At 33.9% G+C, this 27,756-nt stretch overlaps 4 protein-coding genes and 1 non-coding gene across 6 annotated transcripts; 4 read left to right on the forward strand and 1 right to left on the reverse strand.

Moving 5' to 3' along the window:
• Nucleotides 1-209: 209 nt before the first annotated feature.
• Nucleotides 210-5,250, forward strand: LOC123890370 (rho GTPase-activating protein 5-like). Its single transcript, XM_045939969.1, has 5 exons — nucleotides 210-912; nucleotides 2,821-2,941; nucleotides 3,035-3,154; nucleotides 3,645-3,875; nucleotides 4,326-5,250. The coding sequence occupies exons 1-5, from the start codon at nucleotides 530-532 to the stop codon at nucleotides 4,860-4,862; spliced, it is 1,392 nt and encodes a 463-aa protein (XP_045795925.1). The 5' UTR covers nucleotides 210-529; the 3' UTR covers nucleotides 4,863-5,250.
• A 1,045-nt stretch (nucleotides 5,251-6,295) lies between these two features.
• On the forward strand, nucleotides 6,296-16,311 carry LOC123890371 (signal recognition particle 54 kDa protein, chloroplastic). The gene is made up of 15 exons (XM_045939970.1): nucleotides 6,296-6,654; nucleotides 6,746-6,887; nucleotides 7,065-7,132; nucleotides 7,208-7,309; nucleotides 8,002-8,154; nucleotides 8,250-8,327; nucleotides 8,692-8,817; nucleotides 8,976-9,078; nucleotides 9,460-9,560; nucleotides 11,098-11,235; nucleotides 11,314-11,457; nucleotides 11,635-11,710; nucleotides 12,258-12,343; nucleotides 12,465-12,590; nucleotides 15,826-16,311. Exons 1-15 carry the CDS (start codon nucleotides 6,523-6,525, stop codon nucleotides 15,886-15,888), a joined length of 1,638 nt encoding a protein of 545 aa, XP_045795926.1. The 5' UTR covers nucleotides 6,296-6,522; the 3' UTR covers nucleotides 15,889-16,311.
• Nucleotides 10,296-10,369, reverse strand: TRNAV-CAC. The gene has a single exon. It is a non-coding gene; the product is annotated as a tRNA-Val (tRNA).
• Nucleotides 16,312-17,672: 1,361 nt separating the features above from the next.
• On the forward strand, nucleotides 17,673-19,560 carry LOC123890372 (replication protein A 14 kDa subunit B-like). The gene is made up of 3 exons (XM_045939971.1): nucleotides 17,673-17,798; nucleotides 18,720-18,981; nucleotides 19,148-19,560. The coding sequence occupies exons 2-3, from the start codon at nucleotides 18,723-18,725 to the stop codon at nucleotides 19,210-19,212; spliced, it is 324 nt and encodes a 107-aa protein (XP_045795927.1). The 5' UTR covers nucleotides 17,673-17,798; nucleotides 18,720-18,722; the 3' UTR covers nucleotides 19,213-19,560.
• A 1,772-nt stretch (nucleotides 19,561-21,332) lies between these two features.
• Nucleotides 21,333-27,239, forward strand: LOC123890373 (heterogeneous nuclear ribonucleoprotein Q-like). Of its 2 annotated transcripts, none has more exons than XM_045939972.1 (9): nucleotides 21,333-21,576; nucleotides 22,869-23,311; nucleotides 23,384-23,491; nucleotides 23,824-23,964; nucleotides 24,064-24,237; nucleotides 25,356-25,563; nucleotides 25,667-25,839; nucleotides 26,491-26,576; nucleotides 26,718-27,239. In XM_045939972.1, exons 2-9 carry the CDS (start codon nucleotides 22,895-22,897, stop codon nucleotides 26,899-26,901), a joined length of 1,491 nt encoding a protein of 496 aa, XP_045795928.1. In that variant the 5' UTR covers nucleotides 21,333-21,576; nucleotides 22,869-22,894; the 3' UTR covers nucleotides 26,902-27,239. The 2 variants fall into 2 exon arrangements, with proteins under 2 accessions (XP_045795928.1, XP_045795929.1); XM_045939973.1 differs by having other exon boundaries at nucleotides 21,339-21,576; nucleotides 22,495-23,311.
• The last annotated feature ends 517 nt before the right edge of the window (nucleotides 27,240-27,756 follow it).

Below are 27,756 nucleotides of genomic sequence, written 5' to 3' on the forward strand. Positions count from 1 at the left end.
TATGATTAACTAGTGCAACTAGTGCCTCGATGCACTGTTTAATATTTTCCTAAAAAAGAACAACAATTCTTTTTTAAAATTTTAAGGTATTGAATGCAATTAGCGCCCAATCAAGCGAGAAAAGATAAGTCTACTGCAATTTTTATTTCTTTAACCATTGTCTAAGGGTCACGGTTTAATATTTTCCAAAAATAATAAAATAGTAGCACGTTATTTCTTATTATATATTTTCAATGCTCTGTCTGTTTAACATACACGCCTTCATCTACGCGATTCACCCTAACCAACCACCTCTCATTCTCTCTCTATGCGATGTTATAATGATTCTTCTTCTTCTTCTTGTTTTGTCTGAATAGAAATAGAAAATAGAATAGAATATAGTAGATTACTGAAACCGGGTCGGGTTAACCGGGTAAAGCGGGTAACCGAAGTAACAGAGTGATGATGTTCACGTCTCACCTTCTTCCATCATAATCCATTATTATTTCTTGAATCAAACTTCACTCAATCTTCATCAAAAACAGTAATAATGACGGAAGTTCTTCAATTCCCTTCACCTTCAAGCTGTTCATCTACTCTCAATGATTCATCTCACCAAACTTCTCTTATTAGTCTCAATCCCAATCATGATCTTTTTCAGATTCAACAACAAGAAGAAGAAGAACAAGAACAAGAAGAAAAAGAACAAGAAGAAAAAGATCAACTTTCTATTTTGACACTTTTGATTGCTACTTTTAGAAAATCTTTGATTGGTTGTAGCAGCACTGGTGAAATTTCATCTTCTTCAATGGAAATTGGTTGGCCTTCTAATGTTAGACATGTTGCTCATGTTACTTTTGATCGTTTTCATGGTTTTCTTGGTTTACCTGTTGAATTTGAACCTGAAGTTCCAACTAGACCTCCAAGTGCTAGGTTTATTTCTATTCTCTTTTACCTTTTTCTTTTCATTTGGGCTTTCTTTAAATTATGTTAATTGCTTAAATTTTCTATCTTTTTTGTTAGATTTGTTATTCTCAACCTATGATTTTTATGCTATTAGAAGATCTCTTTCTATATTGAAATTTTAAGTTTTTGGGGTTAGTTAGTATATGCTGATTATGGTTTTATAATTTCATAGACATTGGGTTAATATATAAGCTTGGAAGTTGCATAACATATGTAATTGTTGTAATTGAAGGTCCTATATGGCATATGATTTAATTTTTTTGGATAAATGGAGCAACTTATATCCATCTATGCTCATAAAATGTTACTTGTCTATATGCAAATTAGTTTTCTGAAGTGGGTTTGGTAATGAAGCATGAACACGGACACGTTGACACTGATACTAATTTGAGAATATGACATAATTCAGTGTAATAATAAGTGTCGGTGTCCGACCCCGGCACACGCCTAATCTAAGGAGTATCCACACTTCATACTTTGGTTCATTGTAGTAACTAGTAAAATATATGAGAAAAATGAGTGGAAGGTAAAATCATTAATGTAGATGCTTTACTTTCTTCCATCTTTGTTAATCAAGCCAAATACACCTTTTATTTCCTTGTTTGTTGATTATGCTGTCAGTTTTGTTTTATTTGAAATTTGGTGTACTTCATCATGGTGTTGGATTAATCATCATAAAATAATTCATTATTTTTTGGAACTGAGATGACACAATAATATACAAAGTGATTTTATTTTTGCATTTGTCTGTATAAGCCTTTGATAAATAGACAAAATGTCATAGGCACACTTGGTTCACACAGCCTGTCTATTTGTTCATCTGTTTTTCGGCAGTATTACCTCTTCTTTACTCGGTGGCTCGTATTACATGTTTGGTGAACGCATCCTGAATTATAGTAAAAGATAGTTTGAAAAATGAGAGTACGTAAAATAATTAGTATAGATGCTTTCTTTCATCTATGTTAATCAAGCCAAACATACCTTTTTATTTCCTTGTGGTTATGTTGTCAGTTTTGTTTTATTTGAAATTTGGGGCATTTCGTCAACAATGTTGGATTTATCATCGGAAAATAATTCATTATTTTTTTGGAAATCTATTGTTCCCAATTTGTGTTTTTTTTGTTTCATGTTTAAAATTCATCAAATTAACTCGTGTGATGTTGAATTTTAATATCCACATCCAATTCTTAACAAATTGCATTTTAGAAATTTCATAGAGTTTGGGCGAATATCTAGTTTTTCCCCACTCTTTCTTTTTTATCTGTTGATATCAAACTTGAATTTTTACATAACAGACGTAATTGAAGGTCCTCAACGGCGTATGATTCGTTTTTTCAGATAAATACAACAACTTCCACCCTTTTGAGTTATGACATGTATACTCATAAAACGATTCTTGTTTATTTGCAAATTAGTATTAGTATTCTAGTGGGTTTGGTTCATTTGTAACTAGTACAAGATATGAGAAAAATGAGAGGAAGGCAAATTCATTAGTGTAAAATGCTTTCTTCCATCTTTGTTAATCAAACCAGAGATTTATTTCCTTGTTGGTTATGTTGTCAGTTTTGTTTTATTTGATATTTTGGGGAACTTAATCGATGGTGTTGGATTTATCATCGTAAAATAATTGATTTTTTCTTGCAACTGTGATGCACATAATGATAAGCAAAGTGATGTTATTTTTTGCATTTGTAAGTACAGTCCTCGTTGATACAAATAGATAAAATATCATTTACACCCTTATCTATTTGTTCATATGATATTTTAGTAGTATTCTCTCTTATTTACCTGACTCATAATACATGTTTGGTGAATGCATCTGAATTATATCATCATCATGTTGAATGTTGATATATTTTCATTTATTGTCCACAGCACAAGTGTTTTTGGTGTTTCAACAGAATCTATGCAGCTTTCTTTTGACGCCAGAGGAAATAGTGTACCTACAATACTGCTGTTAATGCAAAGACATCTCTACGCACTAGGAGGCCTGCAGGTATTTGAACTAATTCATACCAGAAACCTTTTGTATGATTTGTTGTTTAATTTCCATAGACTTGAGATTGAACTTTTAAACGTATACTTCTAGTCTGAAGGAATCTTCAGAATTAATGCTGAAAATAGTCAAGAGGAGTTTGTGAGGGCACAACTGAACAGAGGAGTTGTACCGAATGGCATTGACGTGCACTGCTTGGCAGGTCTTATAAAGGTATTTACTAAATTTCGTCCCTTCAAAATTGTTCTCCCTCTTTCTCTTTTTAAAGTTTATAGATTTATATGGAATTAGGCTCTTGGGTTGTTGGGATTTGGTCCTATCGTCTATTTGAACATTGTCTAGGTAATTTGAAGGGTTAAATATATATATATATATATTTTTGAGATAAAAGTTAAATATGTTTTTTAGTCCCCACAGTATTTTTATTTTAGTCCATATTTCCTCTGTTCAGTTAGTAGAAATCATAAAACTGGATGCTTTTAGCCTTTCTTTAGGGACTAAAAAAAAAAGTGGACACAAAGACTAAAAACAAAATTCAATGTAATTATTATCGGGATTTAAAACATGCTTAACCATAATTTAAATGTACTAATGTTAATTGTTTTCTCACTGTGGAGCAATATGTTGAATGTATTAAGGCAACTACTCCTATATTAAAAGAGATTATTTCATTAATTTTGATATACTTGAGAAATCTTTGTAGGCTTGGTTCAGAGAACTTCCAACCGGGATATTGGACCCTCTTGATCCGGAGCAGGTGATGCAGTCCCAATCAGAAGAAGAATGTGCTCAGCTTGTGAGCCTTCTTCCTCCAACAGAAGCTGCCCTCCTAGATTGGGCAATTAACCTAATGGCAGACGTTGCTCAGCTGGAACATTTGAACAAGATGAATGCACGTAATATCGCAATGGTTTTTGCACCAAACATGACTAACGTAAGTCAAAATCATGTTCCCTTGTATATTTAGTTTACGGTTCTGCTCATGCTCCTCGTTTTTGTGATTGAAATTCGAAGACTATAGAACAAACATTTTGTTACTTCTATGTGGTTAATTTAATTTAACTAATCAACCGTCTTCTATTGAAGAAATCAAACATTTTTGGTAAAAAAAATTTACATTATTATATTAGTTAATAATAAATTTACATTATTATATTATAATAAATTTACATTTTTGGTTAAATTTACAACCATCAGTGTTAAACATTGAAGTTTGTTCAAAAAAAACATTGAAGTTTGTTGTTCAAAATTACATCATTTCTGATTGACTCTGGTGTGTGTGTGTTCCTTTAAACTCGTGTCTTATATGTTTAGCAAAGTTATGGTATTGAGGTTATGATTAATCTTTATTGCATTAACAGCATTTCTTACATGTCTACTGCAGATGGTAGATCCTTTGACTGCTCTGATGTACGCTGTACAAGTCATGAATTTCCTCAAGACTCTAGTAGTGATGACACTGAAAGAAAGAGAGGAGTCTATCACAAAATCAAACCCTATCTCAAACCTAAATTCTTTTGATGATGACGCGCATCAGAGCGATTCACAAGTGCTTTTCAAGGATGACAGTGAATACGGAAATGATTGTAGCGACGATGACACTGTTTTTGTCACTGCCGAACCTTCGCAACAAAGCCCTACTTATCTTTTTAAAGATGACTGTGAAACTGAATCCGAAACTCTGCCAACATCTACAGAAAATTTTATTTCAAGTGGAAATAGGTTGCTGGTTGACAGTTGTCCGTGCAGCGTTGTCTCTCAAATTTGCTCTCTGGCAATTGCGGATCAAACAAAAAATTGCAACAGCAAAAGCCTTCAGTTGAATACTTCTGATACAGCAGGACCAGTGGAGAAGAACAGGGGAATTGCGCTTATTGGACGAATAAATTCAAGATCTGAGTGGGCTGAAGCTTGGCGTTGAACATGATAAGTCGTATGTTTTTTTCTTAATCAAGCTGTCTAGGGGACGGGATGGATGACAAGAAAAATGGTACTCAAATAATATTTCTGCATAAAAGTTGCATCATTGCTGATGTCGCATAGTGGAGTCATTGCATAAGGCCCTTCTGCGAATGGAAAGGAATGGATGGGATGACAAGTGTGTAAAGGGGTCGGTGTTCGCGTTACCACGTTTTGAAAATGTCTAGTAGTGATATGTTGTGTGTTTTTCTGTCAAAATTCTTAACCGTGTTCTTCATTCTATTTCATTAGCCATGCAATTCAGACTTCTAACTTTTGTTTCTTTTGGGTCCCTGAAATGTAGATTGTTGTAGAGTTTGATGAATCTGGAGAATTGTTACTCTCTTTCACCTTTGTTCCAATATATTTTATGCAGCAAAAAAGTGCATGGTATTTATTTTGAAGTCATGCTTATAAGTGCATGTTTATATTGACGGTGAGATTAGCGAAATCACAGTCATAGTCGCACCGTGATTTAATTATTTAATTATAAAGTGTAACTTTTGTTAAAGTCACGGTGGTTCACCGTAATTTTGTCAAAATTAACGCCTATCCAAATAGGCACTTAGGCTAGCAGTGTCAAGTAATGACAAGACTAGTTAACATTTTCCTATATATTTTCTCTGTTTATGATAATTTGACTACCCTCATAATCTTCTTTCTACATACCAAACCACCTATATTTTTTATCACCTTTTTTATTAGGGTCATGCTAACTAGTGCCCCCGGGGCACTAGTTAAGGATACAAAAAAAGCAATTTTTGCATTGGAAATGACACTTTTTATACTTTACAAACATTGACTACACAAGTTTCAATGTAATTTTACTATAATTAGTATCCTTAACTAGTGCCCCGGGGGCACTAGTTAGCATTTTCCTTTTTATTATAAGTGCTATCCCATCTCTCTCTAAGAGATTAATTGTTAGATTAACGATGTAAAATTAATTTTACACATGTATCTAATTAAAATACACTATAGCGCCACTTATATACTACATGAAGAGATTTGATTGAATGTTTGTGTGAAAAAATTTACACCGTTGATACATACATATTAAATCCTATAATTAAAGTAGAGTATAGTGGTTCCGGTGAGCTTAGTTCAGTAGTTGATAGAGACATTGCATATATTATGCAGGAGCCGAGATTCGAATCCCGGACATTTTACATATTCATATTTAAGATAGAATTGCTAATCACTATATTACTGGATAAAAAAAAAAAAAGGTAGAGTATAGTGAGATAATTTTGCAGAACACATAATTGTTTTTTTTAAAGTTATTTGATGATAGTGTAAATTTAATTATTTTTTGTCTTTATTTGAGTATGGTTTGAGCTAAAAATTTGAGAAGTTCAAGGTTTAAATTCTGCCAAAGATCTATTTTAAGTTTTTAACAATTAATTACTAATTTTCTTGTAGAAAAAAAAACTAATTACCAATTTTAACCGAGAAAAAAAAAGCATTGATAAAATAAATTCAATTTTTGACAAAAATTATAATCTATCATCTAATTACTACAGTAATTTTGACGTTTAAAAAATAAAGTATGGATAAGATAAATTAAGAGCAGTTGATATAGTTTGGCAGTTGTTGTGGATAATAAACCATAGCTGGTAGAGATGGAAGCAGTACTTGCGTCCCGCCATTTCTCGACGCCTCTCTCTCACCATCGAACCACCTTCTCCTGCTCCTCCTCCTCTTCCTCTTCTATCAAGCTTGGCTCTTCCCTTTCTTTCAGAAATTCCTTCGCTGTAAGCATGCCACGTCACCTAATACTATTCTTATAATTGGTTGTTACTTCATTCATTCATTCATTCTAATTTTGTTTGGTTTCTGTTTCAGAAAGAGATATGGGGATTGGTTCAGTCGAAGAGCATAACTGTCAAAACAACGGACATGATTCGTCCAGTTTTGGTGAGAGCTGAAATGTTCGGTCAGTTAACTACTGGTCTTGAATCTGCCTGGAACAAGCTCAAAGGAGAAGGTCTTTCCTAACTTTCTAATCGATACTACTGACACGTAGACACCGATGATAATTTAATAAATTAGAACTAATTGAATGTAATTAATTATATGTGTCAGTTTCGGACACCGGACACGTCTTTAATCTGAAGTGTTGATGATACAATTAGTGGATTTTAATTTGATTTGATATGTGCAGAGGTTTTGACTAAAGATAATATTGCGGAACCTATGCGAGATATAAGGAGAGCTCTTTTAGAAGCTGATGTAAGATTATGATTTTGATTTTTTGTCTAGTTTTTGGTAGGTAAGGTAACATAATGTGCATGCATGTGTTTACAGGTAAGTCTTCCTGTTGTAAGAAGGTTTGTGCAATCTGTTAGTGATCAAGCTGTGGGTGTTGGAGTCGTTCGAGGAGTTAAACCCGATCAACAATTGGTTAAGGTTGAATGAGTCATTTCAATTTCATTCATTCATTCATTCATTGCTATTGCATCCTATGAAGCACGGACAGTGACTCATCAACACCGATGTAATCATAAGTGTCGGTGTCCGACACCGGGACACGTCTAATATGAGGAGTGTCCGTGCTTCATATTGCATCATGTAACTTACTGTATTAGCATTTCTGTTATGTTTAAATCAACATCCGGAAATAAATTCTAGTGTGCAACTTCACATTTTCTTGAACTGGTGCCTGTTTTGTTCAATGCATTACGGTCTCTCACTCCACACAAGGTTATGTATATATGTTTTTGGTTTGAGAGGTTCAATTGAACGGTCTTAAAATTGCGTTTAAATTCAACTGATTTTTTTTTTTTTTTTTTGGTACAAAAATTCAACTGATTTTATTCTTGCTTTTTCTGCAAAAAAATGGATATTCTTAAACTGCATTTGAAATGTGTCGCGTCAATGTACTATCAGGACAACTAAACCTTGTTCACTGTAGAAAGTGGACAAGTCACTACCAATGCGTGTAAATTTCTTGTTTTTCTTGATAACATTTTATTGTAATTCACATTTAGTGATGGTGAGAGAACTTGTTTGGATGGGAAAACATCAACTAGAGTTATTTTTTTAAATACCGAAGTTCTTTACAAGAACAAAGTGGGTATATTGATTGCTGTTTTTTACAGATTGTTTATGATGAACTTATAAAATTAATGGGAGGAGAGGTCTCTGAACTGACTTTTGCCAAATCTGGGCCCACTGTCATTTTATTGGCTGGACTCCAGGGAGTTGGGAAGACAACCGTGTGTGCAAAGTTAGCAAGTTATTTCAAGAAACAGGTGTATTTCCAATCTTTTTCCATATGCTTTATCGCATTCTGATTATTTTTAGTTCCTTCGCTTTATTAAAACAAATCATATCAACCTTATCTCAGGGGAAGAGTTGCATGCTAGTTGCCGGGGATGTTTACAGACCTGCTGCTATTGACCAGCTTACTATTTTGGGCAAACAGGTACCGGAATTTTGTTTCATTGAAGCTGTCGACAAGTTGCAATTTTATAACTTTTGTTGCTTGCTATTATGAAACACAAAGTGTATTTGTAGTAGAGTAGAAGTGATGTGTTTCCTGGGTTACATGAATTATGCTAATCTCGATAGATGGTGCTTTTGCATCTTGTAGTGTATTTAACGATCTTTCACGCTCTAAAAATATGAAGGAAACAAGAGAAGTGTTGTGAGAATTCTTATTTTTTAACATATTGGATTCAGGCATCTAAGATCAAGATCTAATTAGCATTATTTGACTATCTCTTAACTCTCTATTCTCTCTATTTGCATCTAATCACAAGATTATAATTAGTTATAGCTTGTATCAGGTGAATGTGCCTGTCTATACAGCAGGTACCGATGTCAAACCTTCAGATATTGCTAAACAAGGTTTTGAAGAGGCCAAAAAGAAGAATATTGATGTGGTTATTGTTGATACTGCTGGTAGGCTGCAGGTAATTCATTATATGATTGGAAGTGTTATAATGAATAATTATTGGGAAATGCTAAACAGTGCCCCCGGAGCACTGTTTAGCATGACCCATAATTATTGTTTTTTTTAATATCTGAATAAATTCTTTTATGCTCATCAAGGTTGTTATTTCTTAAACAGATAGACAAAGCCATGATGGATGAATTAAAAGATGTGAAACGGGTACTGAATCCAACAGAAGTCTTGTTAGTTGTGGATGCTATGACAGGGCAAGAAGCAGCAGGTATTCAGAAGTGAAGTTTTAATTAAGTATTTACTGTTTTACATGAAATTTTATTTTTTTTCTTTTTCTATTAATATATAGAGTTGGTTCCCCCCTGAAAATACTGTTCATATTTATGAACCGTTCTAAATTAATGGTTGGCATATTATTAAACCTATTTTTTACTACCAAATTGGTTGTTATCCGGAAGCAACTTGGGTTCCTTAAGCATGTGGTCAGGGGTTCAATCTCTGACTTACGCATACAAAACTTCACCTGTTGAGAAACAACCCTTGAATGCGCTCCAGATCCTCAAACGAGTTGGTCTTTGCATTTGCTCGTAGATGATACCTTGAAAAATTTTAAAAAAATTCCGACTTCACTGTTTTCTTGTGTGAACAGCTTTGGTGACTACTTTCAATCTTGAGATTGGGATAACTGGTGCCATCTTGACAAAGCTAGATGGTGATTCAAGAGGTGGAGCAGCTTTGAGTGTCAAAGAGGTTTGCTTGTCTTTATCTTTTAGCTTTCATGAGATGTTTTCTGTTAGCTTAAAAAATGTGATTAATAGGTGCACGAGGACAAAAAAATTCTATCGGCTTTTTTGTTCTTGTATTTTGCTTTGGTCCTGTGTCAATTATGTAATAGATATGGGCCTTAGTGAGCCTCTGGTCTGTTAATCGTTAGTAAAGGGGTAGGAGTGAGCTGCATAATAAAAATTATGGAGGAATTTGTAGGTACTAGGTAGTCAGCGAGTGACTCAGTATTTGTTTGGAGATGTGAGGCGCTCTCAAATCAGCCCAGAGTTGTATACAGAGGAGTTCTCTATTAAGATTTTATTCTTCCTTCCATCTTTCCTTTCAATATCAGTATGTTCCTGTCTTATGTTGACACAAAGCTAGAAATCATAAGGAACTGGTTTGACACCTTAACCTCCACCGACTTTGATGTTTTATCTTCAAAATGACATAAAACAAATTTAATGATAATCTTTGTGGAGTGTTGATCTATTAGGTAGTTAAACTTGAGATTATTTTACAAAATCGAATAGGCAAAGTAAAATCGTAACACTAATCGTAAGATTATACAAAATTCATAAAACTCAAATATGTGCATATAAAATTGCATAAGACAAAAATGAAAAATCACACTTGAAATACTTATGTAGCGGATTCATTGCAGGATCTGCAATGGAAATGTATGTTAAAAAAAATGTAAATTCAAAAAAATGTTGTTAATGTCTGAGCCCGGGTTTGAACCGGGGACCTCTAGTGTGTGAGACTAGCGTGATAACCAACTACACCACCCAGACATTTATGGTTTGTTTTGAATGACGTATTTCATAGCCAATATTATAATGAGGCTGCTTTTAGTTTATGAATATATAGATTTTGGTATGCCCTCAGCTATGAGAGGTTTTGCGATTTTTTTTTTTGATAGACATGAGGGCTAAAGCCCAAAAGAAAAAAGATTACACATGAATTAATCTAGGAGTAGTAATACCCATATTATCGGCTGCGAATATCGCACTAAGCTGAATAGGACAAGAATTAAAAATCGTAATGTCATAACCAAGATTACATCCCATATTTGCCAATGCATCTGCACACCTGTTTCCTTGCCATCATTCTCCAAATTTGCCTTGCTAAAGCACTACCCTGTGACCTTTGAATCCGTGCAGACTTGATCACTTGCACCACAGCTACAGAATCAATATTTAACTCCACTTTGCGAAATCCCAACCTTCTCACATAGCGTAATCCTTCAAGAACTCCCCACATCTCAGCTATGAATGCATTGCACATACCGACACACTTAGCAAAGCCTCCAATCCACTCTCCTTCACTTCCTCTCACAACTCCTCCACAACTCCTCCAAAACCAAGGTTTTGCGATATTTGGTTTATCTTTTAAATGACAATAATGCCATGTTTCTAAACCGTATTTGAAACTGTAAAGTGATTGATATAGTCCAACATTTGAAGCTCTCTCCTTCTATCTCTTATATACTTTGTTTGATTGGGTAGTTCCATGATGACAGGTATCTGGAAAGCCAATTAAGCTTGTAGGACGGGGGGAACGCATGGAAGATCTTGAACCTTTCTACCCTGACCGAATGGCTGGACGCATACTAGGAATGGGAGATGTTCTTTCATTTGTGGAGAAGGCACAAGAAGTTGTAAGTCTTACTATATTTCTGTACTGTCATTGACACAATGAAAATAAAATATTCACTTATCAACTACATTTATTTTAGATGCAACAAGAAGAAGCTGAAGACCTGCAAAAGAAGATCATGAGTGCAAAGTTTGACTTTAATGATTTTCTAAAGCAAACTCGTACTGTTGCAAAAATGGGTTCTGTGTCTCGTGTCATTGGGATGATTCCTGGTATGGCTAAGGTATGGACCAGCATATGAACTATCCTAAATATTTTTATTCACGACAGTTTCATGTATTTGGTGCCTTATAGCAATTGGGAACAAAGTAAGTAATTATGTGCAATATAAATTGGGTCTATGAACCTTACAATTGAACAGTGATTGTAAACGTTTGTCATCTCATCTGCATGCTTGCAGGTTACTCCTGCTCAAATTCGAGAAGCAGAGAAGAATTTGCAAAATATGGAAGTGATAATAGAAGCAATGACCCCAGGTCCTTTCTTTATACTAATCAATGCATTCATATCTGTGAAACAAAAATGACTCCATCAGATTCATGTATATGTAACTTTGTTTCTTAACATGGGAATATATCTTCAGTAAATAAAAAATTTGTCTTAGTCTGGTTCAATTTTCAATCAATAATAATTTTTCTGCCTGTTTAAAATCTTGTGATTATTTCAACCCAATTGTTTATGCCTTTTTTAAGTGAGGCATGAAAACTGTTTTTTCTCTTTAAATATCCAGTTTATGCTATCGATAAAGTATCAATTTCCCCTTAAGGTTTCTTTTTGTTGATATTTACTTGAGGCATTTATACATATCATGTGCCATTGGTAGCACATCATCAATGAATAAATAGTCTTAGATGAAAATTTTCTTACCAAATTGAAAGAAATGCTCCAAATCCCCATGGTTATTACATGATGAAGATGCTAGTTTTATGCTTTTTGCTTTTGTGAGGAGTTTTTTTTTTCTTTTCAATTTATTGAATATGGATTAACTTATTTTGCTTACCAACGTTTCTTGTTTATTTCTAGAGGAAAGGGAAAAGCCAGAACTGTTGGCCGAGTCCCCTATTAAGAGGAAAAGAGTTGCTAAGGATTCAGGGAAAACAGAGCAGCAGGTGAGTAGAATGAATTTTCTATCAAATTTTTGCTTCTTATGTCTAAGTGACCTTATAGGTTGTGGTTTCTGAACTGGTGCTATACTTTCTAATTTTGAGAAATCCACAACTATAATGTCAGGTAAGCCAACTCATAGCTCAACTATTTCAAATGCGTGTTCGGATGAAGAAACTAATGGGTGTAATGGAAGGTGGATCATTGCCAACACTTAGTAATCTTGAGGAAGCACTTAAATCAGAGGAAACGGTGATTCTATTTTCTATATATACGAGTTTTAGCAATTTTTTACTTACTTCCTCTATCGCATTATCAGTATTATTTAAGCTAATGCACATTTCTTAACAAAATGATTAGTTATGATGATTTTTTAGCAAGACATTACATTATTTGGAGTAATTGAAAGTAGTAGTGGAGTAGTTAGGACTTAGGAGTATAGACTGTTTGAAGGAGAGTATTATTGAATATAATAAATATTGTCTCGGTATTCTAAAATGAAAAAGTAATTTGAGACGAATAAATATTTTAAACAGAAGATTGTAATTGTTGGAACTTATGATAAAAAATGGAGGAAAACTTGTTTCTAAAGTTTAGAGAGAATTGAATTGAATAGGGAAGAAACTGAAAATTCATTGATTTCGCCTTGTAAACAAACAATTACAATAGCCATTATATAGGCCACAAACTAACATAACAACCTACAGCTGTCAACTAACTAACTAACAAAACTGTCAAAACAGTTAACCCTTGGAACCTGACCAACAAACACAATTAAGATTGAAATACAATAACTAATACACCTCCTTATTACAATCTTAATTTGTAAAGTCCATTCCTAACTTCATCTTCAATTCCTCTAATGTGCTAGTCTTCAAAGCTTCCCAGTTTATTGAGATACACTATGTTATTCCTCCTTGATATGCCACCTTCCCAGTTCCAACTCTTTGATTCATCAAACTTCACATCCTTGCTGAACATAACCCTTTTTCCAATCGGATCATACAATTTGTATGAACCAGTTGAGTGATAACCAACCATTATCACAACATGTGCCTTGTCATCCAACTTCTTTCTTAACTGATCCGGTATGTGTCTGTAGCACAATGAACCAAACACCCTCAGATGCTTCACACATGGTTTGATCCCTGACCAAGCTTCTTCTGGTGTGACATTATCTAACCTCTTAGTTGGACACCTGTTTAACAAGTAAGCAGCAGTAGAAGTTGCTTCACCCCATAGATAGTGAGGCAATCCCTTCTCCTTAATCATGCTTCTCACCATATTCACAATGGTTCTATTCTTTCTTTCTGCAGTACCATTATGTTGTGGTGTGTAAGGGGCAGTTATCTCATGTTTTATGCCATTTGATGCACAAAATGACTTAAACTCATTTGATGTATACTCTCCACCACCATCAGTTCTAATCTTGCTAATGACTTCACCACTTTCATTTTGAACAATTATTCTGAACTTCTTAAACACATCAAATACTTCACTCTTTTTAGCTATCATGTATATCCATAGTTTTCTAGTGAATTCATCTATGAATGAAACAAAATAGCTATTACCTCCCATTGATTTTTCTTCAAAAGGACCACAAACATCTGAGTGAATTGCTTCTAATCTTCTTGTAGCTCTACTAGGCATCTCAGTGTTGTAAGAATTCCTTGACTGCTTAGATATGCAACACTTGTCACACACTTGATCTGAGACCTTGATTTGAGGCAAGCCATTCACCATATTCTTTGAATTCTTTGAATTCTGGTTCTTTCCCTTCTTGTTATACTGAGCTTGCAGAGCTTGATCATTTGAATCTTCACTTTGTTTACCATTGTTCTTGCTTCTTTCAGTCAATCTCAATTCATGGGCTTCAAGTGAAGCTTGAAGTTCCTCAAACTTCAATTCTTCAAGATTCTTGGATTCTTCTTTAGCGACAACAATATGATCAAACTTTGGAGTTAGTGTTCTCAACACCTTCTCAATCTTCATCAAATCAGTTATGGTTTCACCATTTCTAACCATTTGATTTGTCAAGCTAGTTAACCTCACAAAATACTGACTCACAGTTTCAGATTCATTCATTTGCAGCAATTCATATTGTCTTCTTAGGGATTGTAATCTAGCCTTTTTCAATTTCTCATCACCTCCATAGTTTCTTGCCAACGTATCCCATGCTTCTTTTGCACTTTCACAATGCAAAATCTTCTCAAAGATGTCTGCATCCAGACATTGATGAATGATAAACAGGGCTTTACCATCTTTCTTCTTCGATTCTTTATGCACAGCGTTTTGTTCATCGTTTGTGTTTCTTGGCAATGCAGCAACTCCATCATTCACAATTTCAACCACATCTTGTAATCTGAATATCACTTTCATCTTCGCGATCCATTGATCATAGTTCTTGCCATCAAATATTGGTAGGTGTGCTGGAAAACCATTATTTGATGATGTTGCCATCTTTCACAGATTCTACAACAATCTTTCTTCAATCTTGAACCAAAGAACCAGGCTCTTGATGCCAATTCTGTTGGAATGTATGATCAAAAATGGAGGAAACCTTGTTTCTAAAGTTTAGAGAGAATTGAATTGAATAGGGAAGAAACAGAAAATTTATTGATTTCACCTTGTAAACAAACAATTACAATAGCCATTATATAGGCCACAAACTAACATAACAACCTACAGCTGTCAAACTAACTAACTAACTAACAAAACTGTCAAAACAGTTAACCCCTGGAACCTGACCAACAAACACAATTAAGATTGAAATACAACAACTAATAGTAATGAGACAGAGAAAGTACGTAGTATTTTATTTTGGATTAACATGTTTGTGTAAACTATATGGGTATTTAAACCCTCATCTATAGGTATCCTTTTGTTGTGACAAGTGTGTGGTAAGTTAAGTCCCGCATTGCTTGGAAAAGTGGAGGGTTGAACACTTTATATGTGAGAGGACTCATAAACTTAATGCCTTAAGGTTTTGGGTAAAGATGTGGTGTCCAACTCACTTGTATGGTTGCTCTTGGACCAATTTGGATGATCCCCTGACTGCCCCCTCTTGACCCAACACTTTTGGGCAGGCCATTTATTAATTGAATATAGTTGTGAAGTGTCTTAGGTGTGACTGCCATGCATTTAATCTATGCTAGTTGCTAGATCATTTTGAAGATGTTTCTAATCCCAGTTTCTTAATATAACTTCCTTTTTTAAATTTTTTTATTTATTGGAAGTGCGATGTTTATTAAGATTCCATAAACATGGGTGTGGTGTGAGTCACTTATGACCTTCTGAACCTTTTTTAGCTTAAAAATATCCTACTGGAGTTATGAAGTAGTAATTTGTATTTTTGCAATGTGAATCGTTAAAAAATTGTCCAAGGAGAAAAGGCAGAACCATTATTGTGAATCTTGTACTTGTATTTGTCTATGCACACTGTTTATCGAACATACATTTAATGTCTTTTTCTTTCTGCCCATGTCAGGCTCCAGCTGGTACCGCAAGGAGGAAAAAGAAATGGTCACAGAGATATTTTGGGCGCAGATGAAAGCCAACTCCTCGTGGATTTGAAAGCAAAAACTGAATTTCTAAAGATGATTGACACAATACAAAATGATGGGAGAGTTTGGAATTTGGATCAAAATGTCACTAGCTATCTACTGGTTTGATTTAGCATTCTTTGGCTAAAATGATTGCCTTCAATTATTAGATCACTTCCTTCATATAGAAATGAGTTCAGTCCTAAAGTTTGGTGAAATTTAGGCAGAAATGAGATGTTACGTGCGGATGTGCAAATATAAGAAGTATTACCGTCCAATGTTTTCAATCGATTTTCTTACTTGCAAGCTTGACTTTGTCATCTCATTTATAGTTTTCAAATGCATATTACGGATGACAAAAAAATAGATGCATGTAATTGTGAAAATGATGGTTTAAGCATCTTCAATGAAGATTTCAAGTATGCAGAAGAGTATTATATTATTATTATTGTTGTTTTTATCTGAACAAAACAATGGTTCTGGCATTGTGTTTAGTGAACATTACCTGAAAATTTTCAGTATATAAGTGGATAGGTGTCTTACAAACTAGTCAAAAGAAAGGGGTAGAATAGAAGCTAAAAAAAATGTGATGACATGATCGGTGTTAAATTGACAAAAATAGGGAAAAATAAATATCAACATCTGTTTTCCATACATGTTTTCTTTAATTCTTTTATTTTTGTCAAAGGAATATTGATCAAGGTTTACATAAGAGAAAAAAGCGTGAAAGTCTTTCTCACCTTTTTTTTAAAAATTTAATTCCATTAAAATGTTTTATGATATGCCATAAATAATCATTTTTTAAAGAAACAGGAATACTAATTTTTTTAAAAATAGTTATTACACCCTAAAGTGACAAAAATAACCTTAAAATGAAATAAAATAAAATTTTAACTATAACTAAAACTCTTTCATTATGTATTTTTTCCCTTTCATCGTTCTCTCCATCTCCTTCAACGCTTTCATCTCTTTCGTCATGTTGTTCTCCCCTTCGTTCCACCCAGAACACCGTTCTCCCCTTCATGTTGTCACTCTCTCCGTTTCTGTAAGTTTTTCGAGTAGGAAAGATGTGATTCTAAGTTCTAAAATTGTGACTTTGAGTTCCATTCTTGCGTTTTAATTTTCCGAATTGTACGTGTAAGCATGAATTCAGTTTACATACAAATAAACAAACTCAATTTTTGTATGCCTACGTAAATGCATTTCATGTATGGTATTCATTCTTCTTAAAAAAAAATGTATGGTATCCATTCTTGTGTTTTGGTTTTTCTAGGTTACAGGAGTAAAAATTCAATTTACATACAGATAGTTAAACCTCATTTACGTATGAATTTTTACGTATAAATACAAGCAAACTGAGTTTACTTACACTACATAAACTGAGTTTACGTACACTTTCAATTTACCTACACCATGTGAACTGAACTTAATTTACATACACTACTATAATCGAACTTGAACCTAACACGTACATGGGAAATTTTAATATTATAAATAAAGTTTAATTTTAATTAAATTTAGATGTAACTATTTTTTTTTTTTTTTGGGTGTTTAGAAAAAATGTAAAAAGGGTCGCAAATTCAAGCTTAGCTGACATAAATGTCGAAATTATCGGGTCGGGTGTCATAGTTTGAATTATAGCCCTTTATTTTGTGTGTGTGAATTTTCATTAACTTATAATTTCTTCTATTAAAAGAAAATGTAAAAATTGTAAAAAAAAAATAAAATGTAAAATTAATTATAAAAAGAAAGAATAAAAAATTTGAAAATATTCTTATTATAAATAGAGCGAGTGCGTACTGTGGAAGATTCTGGAAAGGAAAAAAGCGCGCTCCCTCGCTCTGGTCTCGTCTTGTGTGCTTCTTCTTGACTGCCTCTTCGTTTTTCAGCAATTCGCATCTGCAATTGAATCAATCAGGTAAGTAACCTTTGATAATCCTTCCATTTTCACATTATTTAACATGATAGTAGTGCTGTGTTCGTGATTGATTCAACAATTTTTGCATTGATTTGTTGTTTTGCTCGTTTATTTTCATAGAATATAATTCAATTAATTGTCGATTGGAGTGAATGAATGAAAGAAAGAAATGAATTGCGATTAGTTGCTTATGTTGTTTCAACCATTTGAAATACAATGTGATAGAGTCTCGTGAGTTTAACTCGGTTAGCCGGGACATCGCATTATATATGTAGATGCAGGGCTGAGATCGAACTCCGGACACCTCACTTATTCACCTTATAAGATGAAATTCTAACCACTGGGATACTTGACAAAAAAATGTGATGCAATATATTTCAATCATTCTATTTGTTGGGGAGTTTGGGGGAGCTCGTGAGAAATATCGGGTAAAATACTTCGGGATCACAAGAGAGGGAGACACCATATCTCCGCCCAAAACCTTAAGGAACTAGGTTCTACGAGCCCAAAACTATTCCATCTACGAGTAAATCGAAGTTATTGAATGTAACTGCAGACACCGGACACACCTTCAATATGAAGTGTCAGTGCTGCCACGTAGTATTCTATCCATTAATTACTATCTTGTTAGCTCTCTTTTATATTTTTCTGGTCTTTGAGTAAAGGTATTTTTCACTCCTAAAAATGATAGTGAAACACTATCTTCATTGCTCTCTCTAATATATATGCTTTAAATCATAGTTTTACCGAATCGAGAAACGTTTGAAATTTGTCATGGAATAAATTACTAGACAAGAATTGTGTTAATAAATTACTAGGCGGTCGTTGTTTCCTCTGAGTTTCAAATAACTCAAGAAGACAACATTTTCATACCATCAATATTTGTTTTTCTAAATCAAGTCATCTTGTTGTATATTGCAGAATATGGATACATTAAGCCCTGCAGTCTTTGTCAATGCAGAACTGTTACCCTTTTATGTTGGAAGAAGAGTTCGTACTGTCATGCAGGTTTTGCATTCTGACGGTGTAGCTGTCATTGGAAAATCACCAGATGAGAAGCAGTTGATTGTAAAAGGACCACCCCCACCCGCTCCTCTTACAAGTTTTGTAGAAGTTGTTGGCATTGTTAACAGTGACAAGTCCATCAAAGCCGAGTTATGGACCAACTTTGGTGATGCAATTGGTATTGTTTTTTATTCCCTTTGATCAAATTGGTTACCATATTGATTTTATGACATGACTATTAAACTTAATGGAATAATTTTTATTCACTATGATCCTTATAAGTGAGATTTAAAATTTCTTAGCATATTAAGCTGTAGGTTCTGATAATTTTTCCATGTTGGCAGATATGTTCAGCTACAATAAGGTTTGTCAGCTCGCAAATGGAGATTTTAAACACTTGTTCCTGTGAGTTGAGTTACAACAAGCTTATCTGACTATACAAAGAAGAGAGTTTGGCAAATGGAGACTGTTTCTGCATGTTTTCAGAGTAGATGTTGTAACAAGCTTGTTCCGAGTAGGAAGCTTATCTGACTATATTTTAAACAATCACTGTTGTGTTTAAAATGTTCAATCGTTTGTTATTGTTCTCATGGTAAATAATATTTGCTTGTTATGATTGAAATCTATAGATTTTTCGGGGATCATGTCTATTAGGAATTGTTTTCTGATTTTTAAAACACTTACACTTGTTAGTTATCTTTAGATTGACCTCTTTCAGAAGATATATTGAGAAATAAATTTGTTGGTTTATGTTGTATATCTTTTGTTGTGAATCTGTTATTGTAAATTGTAATGCCGTGACCAGCATTGCTATGCATGCAGTTTGTACTCATGCTCGTGCAGATTGTGAAACACATCAGATAAATCATATTCATCTGCATCATAAAGCCAATCCAACAAGGCAACAACCCTTTAACTTTTCAAATTTCAACAGGTTTTCCACCTGCAACTAACTGCATTATCTGAGATACCCCTTCTTGTAGATCATGTAGAGCACTGTTGAAGGAATAGATCTAGTTCACAGATTGATTAATGAAATTAGTATATGCTTACACGCGGGCATGCAATTGTCCAAACGAAAATTTACTTCGGTCGTATAAAAATCATAAGTAGATTTTACTGAATTTATTCAACCATCTTTACCCTCTTAGAGCCACACCTCTTCCGCAAGATATATAGGTAAACCATTGACAACATCTGAAGAAATTTGTCTAGTTGAACATATTTTCAGACAATGAGACATAGAACATCTTCCAGTGTTGTAAACCTGGAGTACCCTTAAGCTTGATTCCTCCTACTGATAAATGGAGAATATCCTCCCCATCTGAACCTTCACTCCAAGACCCTAATTCCTAACTCAGTATCCATGTTTTGATCTACACCGGAGGAGATTGTCTCCGGTGAAATTTCTCTGAAATCTCAACCCTTCATTTTTATGCTATTACATTATAGATTAAAAATAAAACAAAATGAAAGGCAAGGATGTGCACTTTATTCTCTCCGGTTTGATTGTCATCGGAGACAATCCATTCCGATTTACACACCTCAAATAATTTAATCCAAGTAATCTTCGTTCGTCCCTTTTGGATCTCTCATAGATACACATTTTGGAATTGAACCGCAAGTTGTTGACATAGAGTTGTAACTAAAAGATCTGAAAACATAAAGAAAAGTAAATGCAAGAAAATTCATCTAAAGAAATTAAAACATTTTTATTGATTTTGGTGAAAGGGATAATTGTTGGTATACGGGAAGCACATATCGTGAAAAAACAAAGCAGACGCGTGGAAAGAAAATTTTGACTTATAAAAGGACTTCGATGTGTGATTGAACAATGACGATAAAGTGAATAATATCCGATCAGATTAGAGTTCACCCAAGGATGAAGATCATTAACCCAAAACTCCCTAGCCAAATCATTACCAAACATATTAAACAAAACCTCAGCAAAAAAAAAATCTTTAAATGCATAAAGAGTATATTCCATACTCTAACTAGACACCTTGAATCATAACTCATCATTCAATGCATTCAACAATAGTTAGTTATTAAAATACTTCTAGTAATTTTTCAAAGAAGGCATCACATACGTTATGACCCTAACCAATGCTAAATTCATTTAAAAATCTATTTGTTTATGAGCAGGTTAGAGCTAACAATTTATCTAATTTTTTATATTTATTTTTTTTTCAATAAAAAGGGGCAATTTTGTCTATTTTTTTAATAAACCAAATAAAAATAATTGAGAAAATTAGTCTTTATACCTTTTTTTAATGGAAATTACACTTTTATACCCTCTCATATTCTCACCGACTCTTCAATAAAGGTCAATTTTGGGGAGCAATTTTCAATAATTAATTACTCTCTTTCTCCCAAATCTTTAATCTTTTTAGCTTTTTTAATTTTGTCCTAAAACTTTGATACTTTTAAGAAATCAATGCACATTTAATGATACTTTACTATTTGTACTCTTACAAAAGTTAAAACATTAATTAAATATTTTTTTCTTTCTTAATAAAATAAAGTTTTGGGAAAGGGGGAGTAATTCGTAGCAGGTGCCATTTTAGGTAAAAAATAGCGATAGATATGACGTTGATGTAAAAAGGCCCGACCCAAAAGGCCCAACACAAAAAACCTTTGGACACCGTCGATCAATAGTGAATTCGGCCACCATAAGAACAACGAACGCGCCAGCGGTTACGATTTTAGGGTTTCAAAATTAACTCACCATTATAGAGCTTCTTCTTCAATTTTCGATTTCGCTTTCAATCAGGTACTTCCGTTTTCCTTTTTCCTTTCACATGCTGTAAATAATGCACAAATCATTCTCCAATGTTGTTGATTTTTTTTTATATTCTTATTGTAATCTCACAAAGTAAATTGAAGAATCATGTTTCTTTGGTTCATGTTTGGATTGCGGTTTGCAAAGCTCATTTTGTGGTGTTTAAAATGAGTTTCTTCGACATTTAACGTGTTTGGCAAAATCACATTGGTTTGCTTAAGCATGATTTTTAAGTCTCAATAAGTGGTTTGTAAACCATTATCCAAACATATCGTCTTTTATCTTTCTCTCTATACTATGAAAATTCCTTTATGTCTTTATGAAGCTTGACACTGAAAATGTAGAAAACATATGACACCATATATTTATTTATTATACTTAACAAATATTAATATTATTTATAAAATATTTAAATTGAGAATCAAAATATATACATGTAAAAAAGTCCCCGGGAGTTTAGCTTAGTGGGTAGGGACATCACATTTTATATGCAGGAACCGGGGTTCGAACTCCGATCACTCACTTATTCACTTTTAAAAGGTGAAATTCAAGCCCCTAGGTACCTGATAAACAAAAAACTATAAAAAAAAAATATGCAAGTGCATTTAAATTGAGCAATTTATTTCATTAGATTTTTATAAAACAAGATATGATGGTGTATATGACCTTTATTTATCCATCTACAATCGAAAAACTAAAAACATTGCAATAACATTTATTCATTTAATGTCGTACAAGTGTCGGACCCCACGGCACGTATAATGCCGGAGGTGTTTGTGCTTTAAAGTTCTTTCTTGTATATATGTATGCTTTCTTTTTTTAATTTATAAACATGTGGTTCAGTTTCTTATTTGTTACTTTTTTCCTTTCCCCTCTCTTCATCTGCGTATATCGTCCCCTGACAAATAGTTATACAACAATTAAAATGGCCAAAATTTTCTGGGCAACTCTTGGCATCTAAATTTCAAGAAAATCTGACAGTCTTTTTGTTGTTGATTTTGTTTTGGGTCCTTTGATTGGCCTGTTGAGCATTGTTAACCTCTTGATTTTTCATTCAAAAATTCTATCTTTCCTTTCTCTGTTACTTTTGTTGTTATGTTATGATGATTCCTGGATTTACCATTAGAATCAATCACATTGCTACTCTTTGGTCCATACCTCATGGAACAGTTTCAATCAAAATTCTTACTCTGCTATTCCATCTGGCCACTCATTGTTTCCACCTTTCCATATTTGCATTCTCTCTTCTATGTATGCTTCTGGCTTCTGTGCTTCCTTCACAGTTGCCCTGCAAGCTTGCTTTTTCTAGATGCATAAAATGCCCGGGACAAGACAGAAAGATGCAACAGCCCAAAATTCAGAGTCACCAGGGGGAAACAGTGAACCTGAAAAACCGACAAATTCTGGTGAGCAGGTCGATCTTAATGTGGATAATGATCAAGAGGAGACCTCAGAAGAAGAGGTTGAGTATGAAGAGATAGAGGTGGAGGAAGAAGTGGAAGAGGAAGAAGAGGAGGAAGAGGAGGAAGACGAAGCAGAGGAAGAGAATAAGCCCTCAGATGGTGAAGATGCGATGAGAGTCGAAGATGAGGTTGAGAAAAAGAAACATGCTGAGCTTCTTGCACTTCCACCTCATGGTTCAGAGGTCTACATTGGGGGAATTCCTCGTGAAGTTTCTGAAAAAGATTTAAAGGTGTTTTGTCAATCTGTGGGAGAAGTGGCACAGGTAAGATAAATTAAATTATTCTATGATTTTCCCCTTTTACATGACTTTCTAACCTGATCGACTTTTGCACAGGTCAGGATTATGAAAGGGAAAGAATCAAATGGTTATGCTTTTGTGACCTTCAAGACAAAGGAATTGGCATCTAAGGCTATGGAGGAGCTGAACAATTCTGAATTTAAGGTATTTTGGGACACTTAATTATTGTATTTTTCTGAAATATTTGGTGGTTAGTTATACTACTATTAAAGCATCAATGTTTGTGTTTTAATTTCTATATATTATATCCATTACATTGATTGCCTGTAGTATTATCTGAATTCAAGTTATTTTGGTACACTTAATTTTGTTATTTTCCACAATCTTTGGTGGTTACAGTATTACATGATTATTATTAAGTCGTGGATATCTTGTCTCTATTTTAGTTTGTTTTTAGATTTCTAAATATTTTATCCATTACACTGACTGCCTGTAGTATTATTATCTGAATTAAGTTAATCCTTCTGAGTTGTCAGGGGAAAAGAATAAAGTGCTCACCATCTCAAGTTAAACATAGGTTATTCATTGGTAATGTTCCTAAAGATTGGACCGTAGAAGATATGAAGAAGGTTGTTGCTAAAGTTGGCCCCGGAGTAATTTCTGTGGAACTATTGAAGGTTCGCCAACATTTTTTCTGTGTTATGTGGTTTGATTTTACATGTGTTGCATCTTGGGTAATCTTTTCCTTGACCGACCTAGCTGTTCCGTTGTTACAGGATCCACAGGGTTCTAGCCGTAATCGGGGATTTGCTTTTATTGAGTATCACAATCATGCTTGTGCAGAATATTCAAGGCAGAAAATGTCAAACTCACAATTTAAACTTGACAATAATGCTCCAACAGTGAGCTGGGCTGACCCAAGGAATTCTGAATCATCAGCATCCTCTCAGGTGATCTGTTATAATTTTTATAACTAAAATTTAAATTTTAAATTTCATAAATAACTTTCATCAAGTTTTTAAAGAGAAAAAACTTAGTATGTTGTTATGTGTGTGACTGAATGGAATTCATCACATCAAGTTCCATTTGTTTACGATAAAAAAAAAGTAAGAGGACACCTCAAATCAGCACACTGATTTCACTCAAAGGAAAACTATGTGGCCATTTTTTTAAGATAAAAAAGGTTATTTTTACATTGTACAAAATGTGAATAACAAGGTAGTTTATGATTGTTTCCCATTATATTAAATATCCCCTTTTGAATAGTTTACATAAACGCTGGAGAAAATCTTCAAAACTAATGTTTTTTCACAAAATAATCCAAAAAACAAACAGATGCCATGTCTATCTTCCTAAACATCTCATGAGTACCGAGCCTGGCTCTACCTACATTAACAGAGAGCAACATTGTGTTGCCGATAATATAAAGCAGATATGAAGAAAGTTACTTAGACTATGAAGATAGAGCTGAGATGTAAAAAGGAGGACTCAGATTACTGAACTGAAGTTTTGAATTTATTTTTATTTATTTTTTTGTACAAGTTTTGAATTTGTTTTAATTAGCATAAAATATAAATTTTTAAGCAAATTGGATGTGCTGTGCCACTTTTACCTTAGTTTTAATAATTGATCACCAGTAAATTACTAGGTTATATGATTTTCTTTTGCATGGCTTACTCCATTGCTTGATGATCTATTTTTCCATTTAGTGTGCTGATTGGAGGTGTCCTCTTACTCGTTCAGGAAATTTGCATCTATAATACATTTATTATCCTCACTTTGTTGTGCATATTTATGTTTTATTTCTGCATATTTTGTAGAAGGGAGAATCTTTGGTTGTATTTTATTTTATATTTTATACCGTCTTTTGTCTATTGTCGCACTTAGTGGGATAAGGTTTGATCGTTGTTATACTGTCTTTACTCTATTTGCAACTGCTATTAGCTGAACCTAACAGTTATCTTTCCTGTGGTTTCTAATGACATGTTGGTTTGTTTTCTAGTGAAGCTTTGAATTGAATTATTTATACTATAGGAGTTTTGTAACTGTGACCCGGTGCTTAGTACAGGTGAAAGCAGTATATGTAAAGAACCTTCCAGAAGACATAACTCAGAATCGTCTGAGGGAGCTGTTTGAACATCATGGAAAGATCACAAAAGTGGCTCTCCCTCCTGCTAAAGCCGGACAAGAAAAGAGTAGATATGGTTTTGTGCACTTTGCTGATAGGTCAAGTGCAATGAAGGCATTGAAGAATACGGAGAAGTATGAAATTGATGGTACTTTTTCTATCCCTTTTTTAATACTATTTTTCCAAACTATTTTTCGCAATGACAGTAAACTATCACACATGGTAACCATTAAGTCTTCTGGAATGGACAGGCCAAACATTGGAATGCTCACTCGCTAAGCCACAGGCAGACCAGAAGTCATCTGGTACTTCAAATTCGCACCAGTCATCTGTACTTCCTTATCCATCTCCTCTTGGATATGGTGCTCTTGGTGCAGGATATGGTGCACTTGGTGCAGGATATGGTGCTGCTGGCTTTGCGCCGGTAACTTCCTCTTTCTCTTCTAGTTTTAGTCTTTTTTTTGCCTTGCATTATACTAAAAAAAATGAGGGTCGGGCCTAGGCTAGGAAGATGCTTCCCTTTAGTTCATTGGCAACAATGTCATCTCACCTTCAGAAGAAGCATGAAAAAGTAAAGGTTCTGAAGTCTAAACTTTCGTTGAGTTGTTTCTGAAATTTGCTGTTGACCGATCTCTGTTCCCCACATCATAGGGTGAAAGAGGATAGCATCAATTCTTGCATTTAGCATCTCTTGATTAATTTGCACATATATTGATATTTAAGCAATAAGTGTTCAATTCCAAATTTTAATGGAAAGAAAAATAGTTCATTCTATTTCTATTTAATATCTTTATTTTTTTTGTCAAGTAACCTAGTGGCTAGAAACTTCACCCTTAAGGGAAATAAGTGGAGTGTCCGGGGTTCGAACCCCGGCCCCTGCATATAGCATATATAATGCATTGTCCCTACCAACGTAGCTAAGCTCATGGGGACTCTATTTAATATCTTTATGGGGCAATGGAAAAAATTGAAAAAGAAAATTCATTTATTAGCTTGATTAACAATGAAAGAACTTGGTTGCTTGTATGGTCCTATATCTCATACAGTACTAATGTAGAGGTCATTAAATGTGCAGCCACTAATGTATGGTCCGGGAGCAACTCCTGCCGGCATGGCAATGATGCCAATGCTTTTACCAGATGGAAGAATTGCATATGTTTTGTAAGTGCCATCTTGGTTTTTCTAGTTTTTAAATTGTTTATACTCATGCATGGTTAGGATGATGTATCATCTTTGTCCACATTAGCATAATAACGGCTCCATCTATAGTTGAGTTTCTGTGTTCTTGTTGGGTGACTGTAGGCAACAACCAGGTTTGCAGCAGCCAGGATTGCAGCAGCCGGGTTTGCAGCAGTCGGGTTTTCAACAGCATGCTCCATCCCCAGTATCCAGACATGGTAGGAATAGTGGTGGTAGCTCAAGTGGTGAAAAGCGTAGTAACGATAATAACCGTAACCGTGGTCATGGCCGATATAATCCCTACTAACGTAATTGGCCACGGTGGTCTTCAGGGTTCTTGAAAATCGAGATTTGCTCCTGCTGGTTATCTCCCCAATGCTGAAAATTAATCTCTGGCATGTATGAGAAAATTTGCAGAAGAGGCATAGGCAAAATGGATTGATGGGAAAAATATTTATAATGTATATTTTTCCCTTTATCTTTATATCGAATTTTTTTCCGAAGCAATATTATAATCTTACTCCCATCAGTAATTGCATTGTGGGCTGAGAAGAAGGGGAAATGACTGACTCAAGATACAAGCTCAACTAATTCAAACAAATAGTGGTTGTGAATGAAATTATTTAAATTGAAGTTTAAGATTCAGTTTAGCATCTCCATGAGTTTTTTGCATCGATTTTTATTTATATATATCTTGTCCTTCAATTTATCATCTTCATGACGCTGTATCTTATTGTATGACATAAGATAAATCTGAAATGAATAATTAACAATTTATTTTGGTGTTTGAAATGCTTAGCCAGCAGTTAACATATTTTACAGTGTAATTTTTTTATTTAATATTGACACATTCTTACATGGAATTTGTCCGTAGTAATATTTTATAAAGCAAATCTAATTCAACCATTGAGAACTCCATTTTTGTAAGAGATACTCCATTTCTTACCCTTCATTTTTTTCATTATCAAAGTTATTATTCAAGCATGATGATTCGACCCAAAAAAATCAATTGTCGCATGAAGTTCATTAAGGAAGAATCTTGCTAAAAAATGAGCAACTCAGTTTACATATACTTTTGAAAAAAAACATTTATTTATAGAAAAAGTTGAAATAAGTATCATAAAAAAAATATTTATTGAAAAAGTTTAAGTACTTTAATTTC

Source organism: Trifolium pratense, linkage group LG6 (assembly GCF_020283565.1).
Source record: "Trifolium pratense cultivar HEN17-A07 linkage group LG6, ARS_RC_1.1, whole genome shotgun sequence".
Classification (NCBI taxonomy): domain Eukaryota; kingdom Viridiplantae; phylum Streptophyta; class Magnoliopsida; order Fabales; family Fabaceae; genus Trifolium; species Trifolium pratense.

Coding starts and splice junctions, on each gene's coding strand:
- LOC123890370 (XM_045939969.1), top strand. CDS start 530: ATGACGGAAGTTCTTCAATTCCCTTCACCTTCAAGCTGTTCATCTACT. Junction 2,942..3,034: donor ACGCACTAGGAGGCCTGCAG/GTATTTGAACTA, acceptor GTATACTTCTAG/TCTGAAGGAATCTTCAGAAT. Junction 3,876..4,325: donor TTGCACCAAACATGACTAAC/GTAAGTCAAAAT, acceptor TGTCTACTGCAG/ATGGTAGATCCTTTGACTGC.
- LOC123890371 (XM_045939970.1), top strand. CDS start 6,523: ATGGAAGCAGTACTTGCGTCCCGCCATTTCTCGACGCCTCTCTCTCAC. Junction 6,888..7,064: donor GAACAAGCTCAAAGGAGAAG/GTCTTTCCTAAC, acceptor TGATATGTGCAG/AGGTTTTGACTAAAGATAAT. Junction 7,310..8,001: donor CCGATCAACAATTGGTTAAG/GTTGAATGAGTC, acceptor TGTTTTTTACAG/ATTGTTTATGATGAACTTAT.
- LOC123890372 (XM_045939971.1), top strand. CDS start 18,723: ATGGATACATTAAGCCCTGCAGTCTTTGTCAATGCAGAACTGTTACCC. Junction 18,982..19,147: donor CAACTTTGGTGATGCAATTG/GTATTGTTTTTT, acceptor CCATGTTGGCAG/ATATGTTCAGCTACAATAAG.
- LOC123890373 (XM_045939972.1), top strand. CDS start 22,895: ATGCATAAAATGCCCGGGACAAGACAGAAAGATGCAACAGCCCAAAAT. Junction 23,312..23,383: donor CTGTGGGAGAAGTGGCACAG/GTAAGATAAATT, acceptor ACTTTTGCACAG/GTCAGGATTATGAAAGGGAA. Junction 25,564..25,666: donor GGAGAAGTATGAAATTGATG/GTACTTTTTCTA, acceptor TGGAATGGACAG/GCCAAACATTGGAATGCTCA.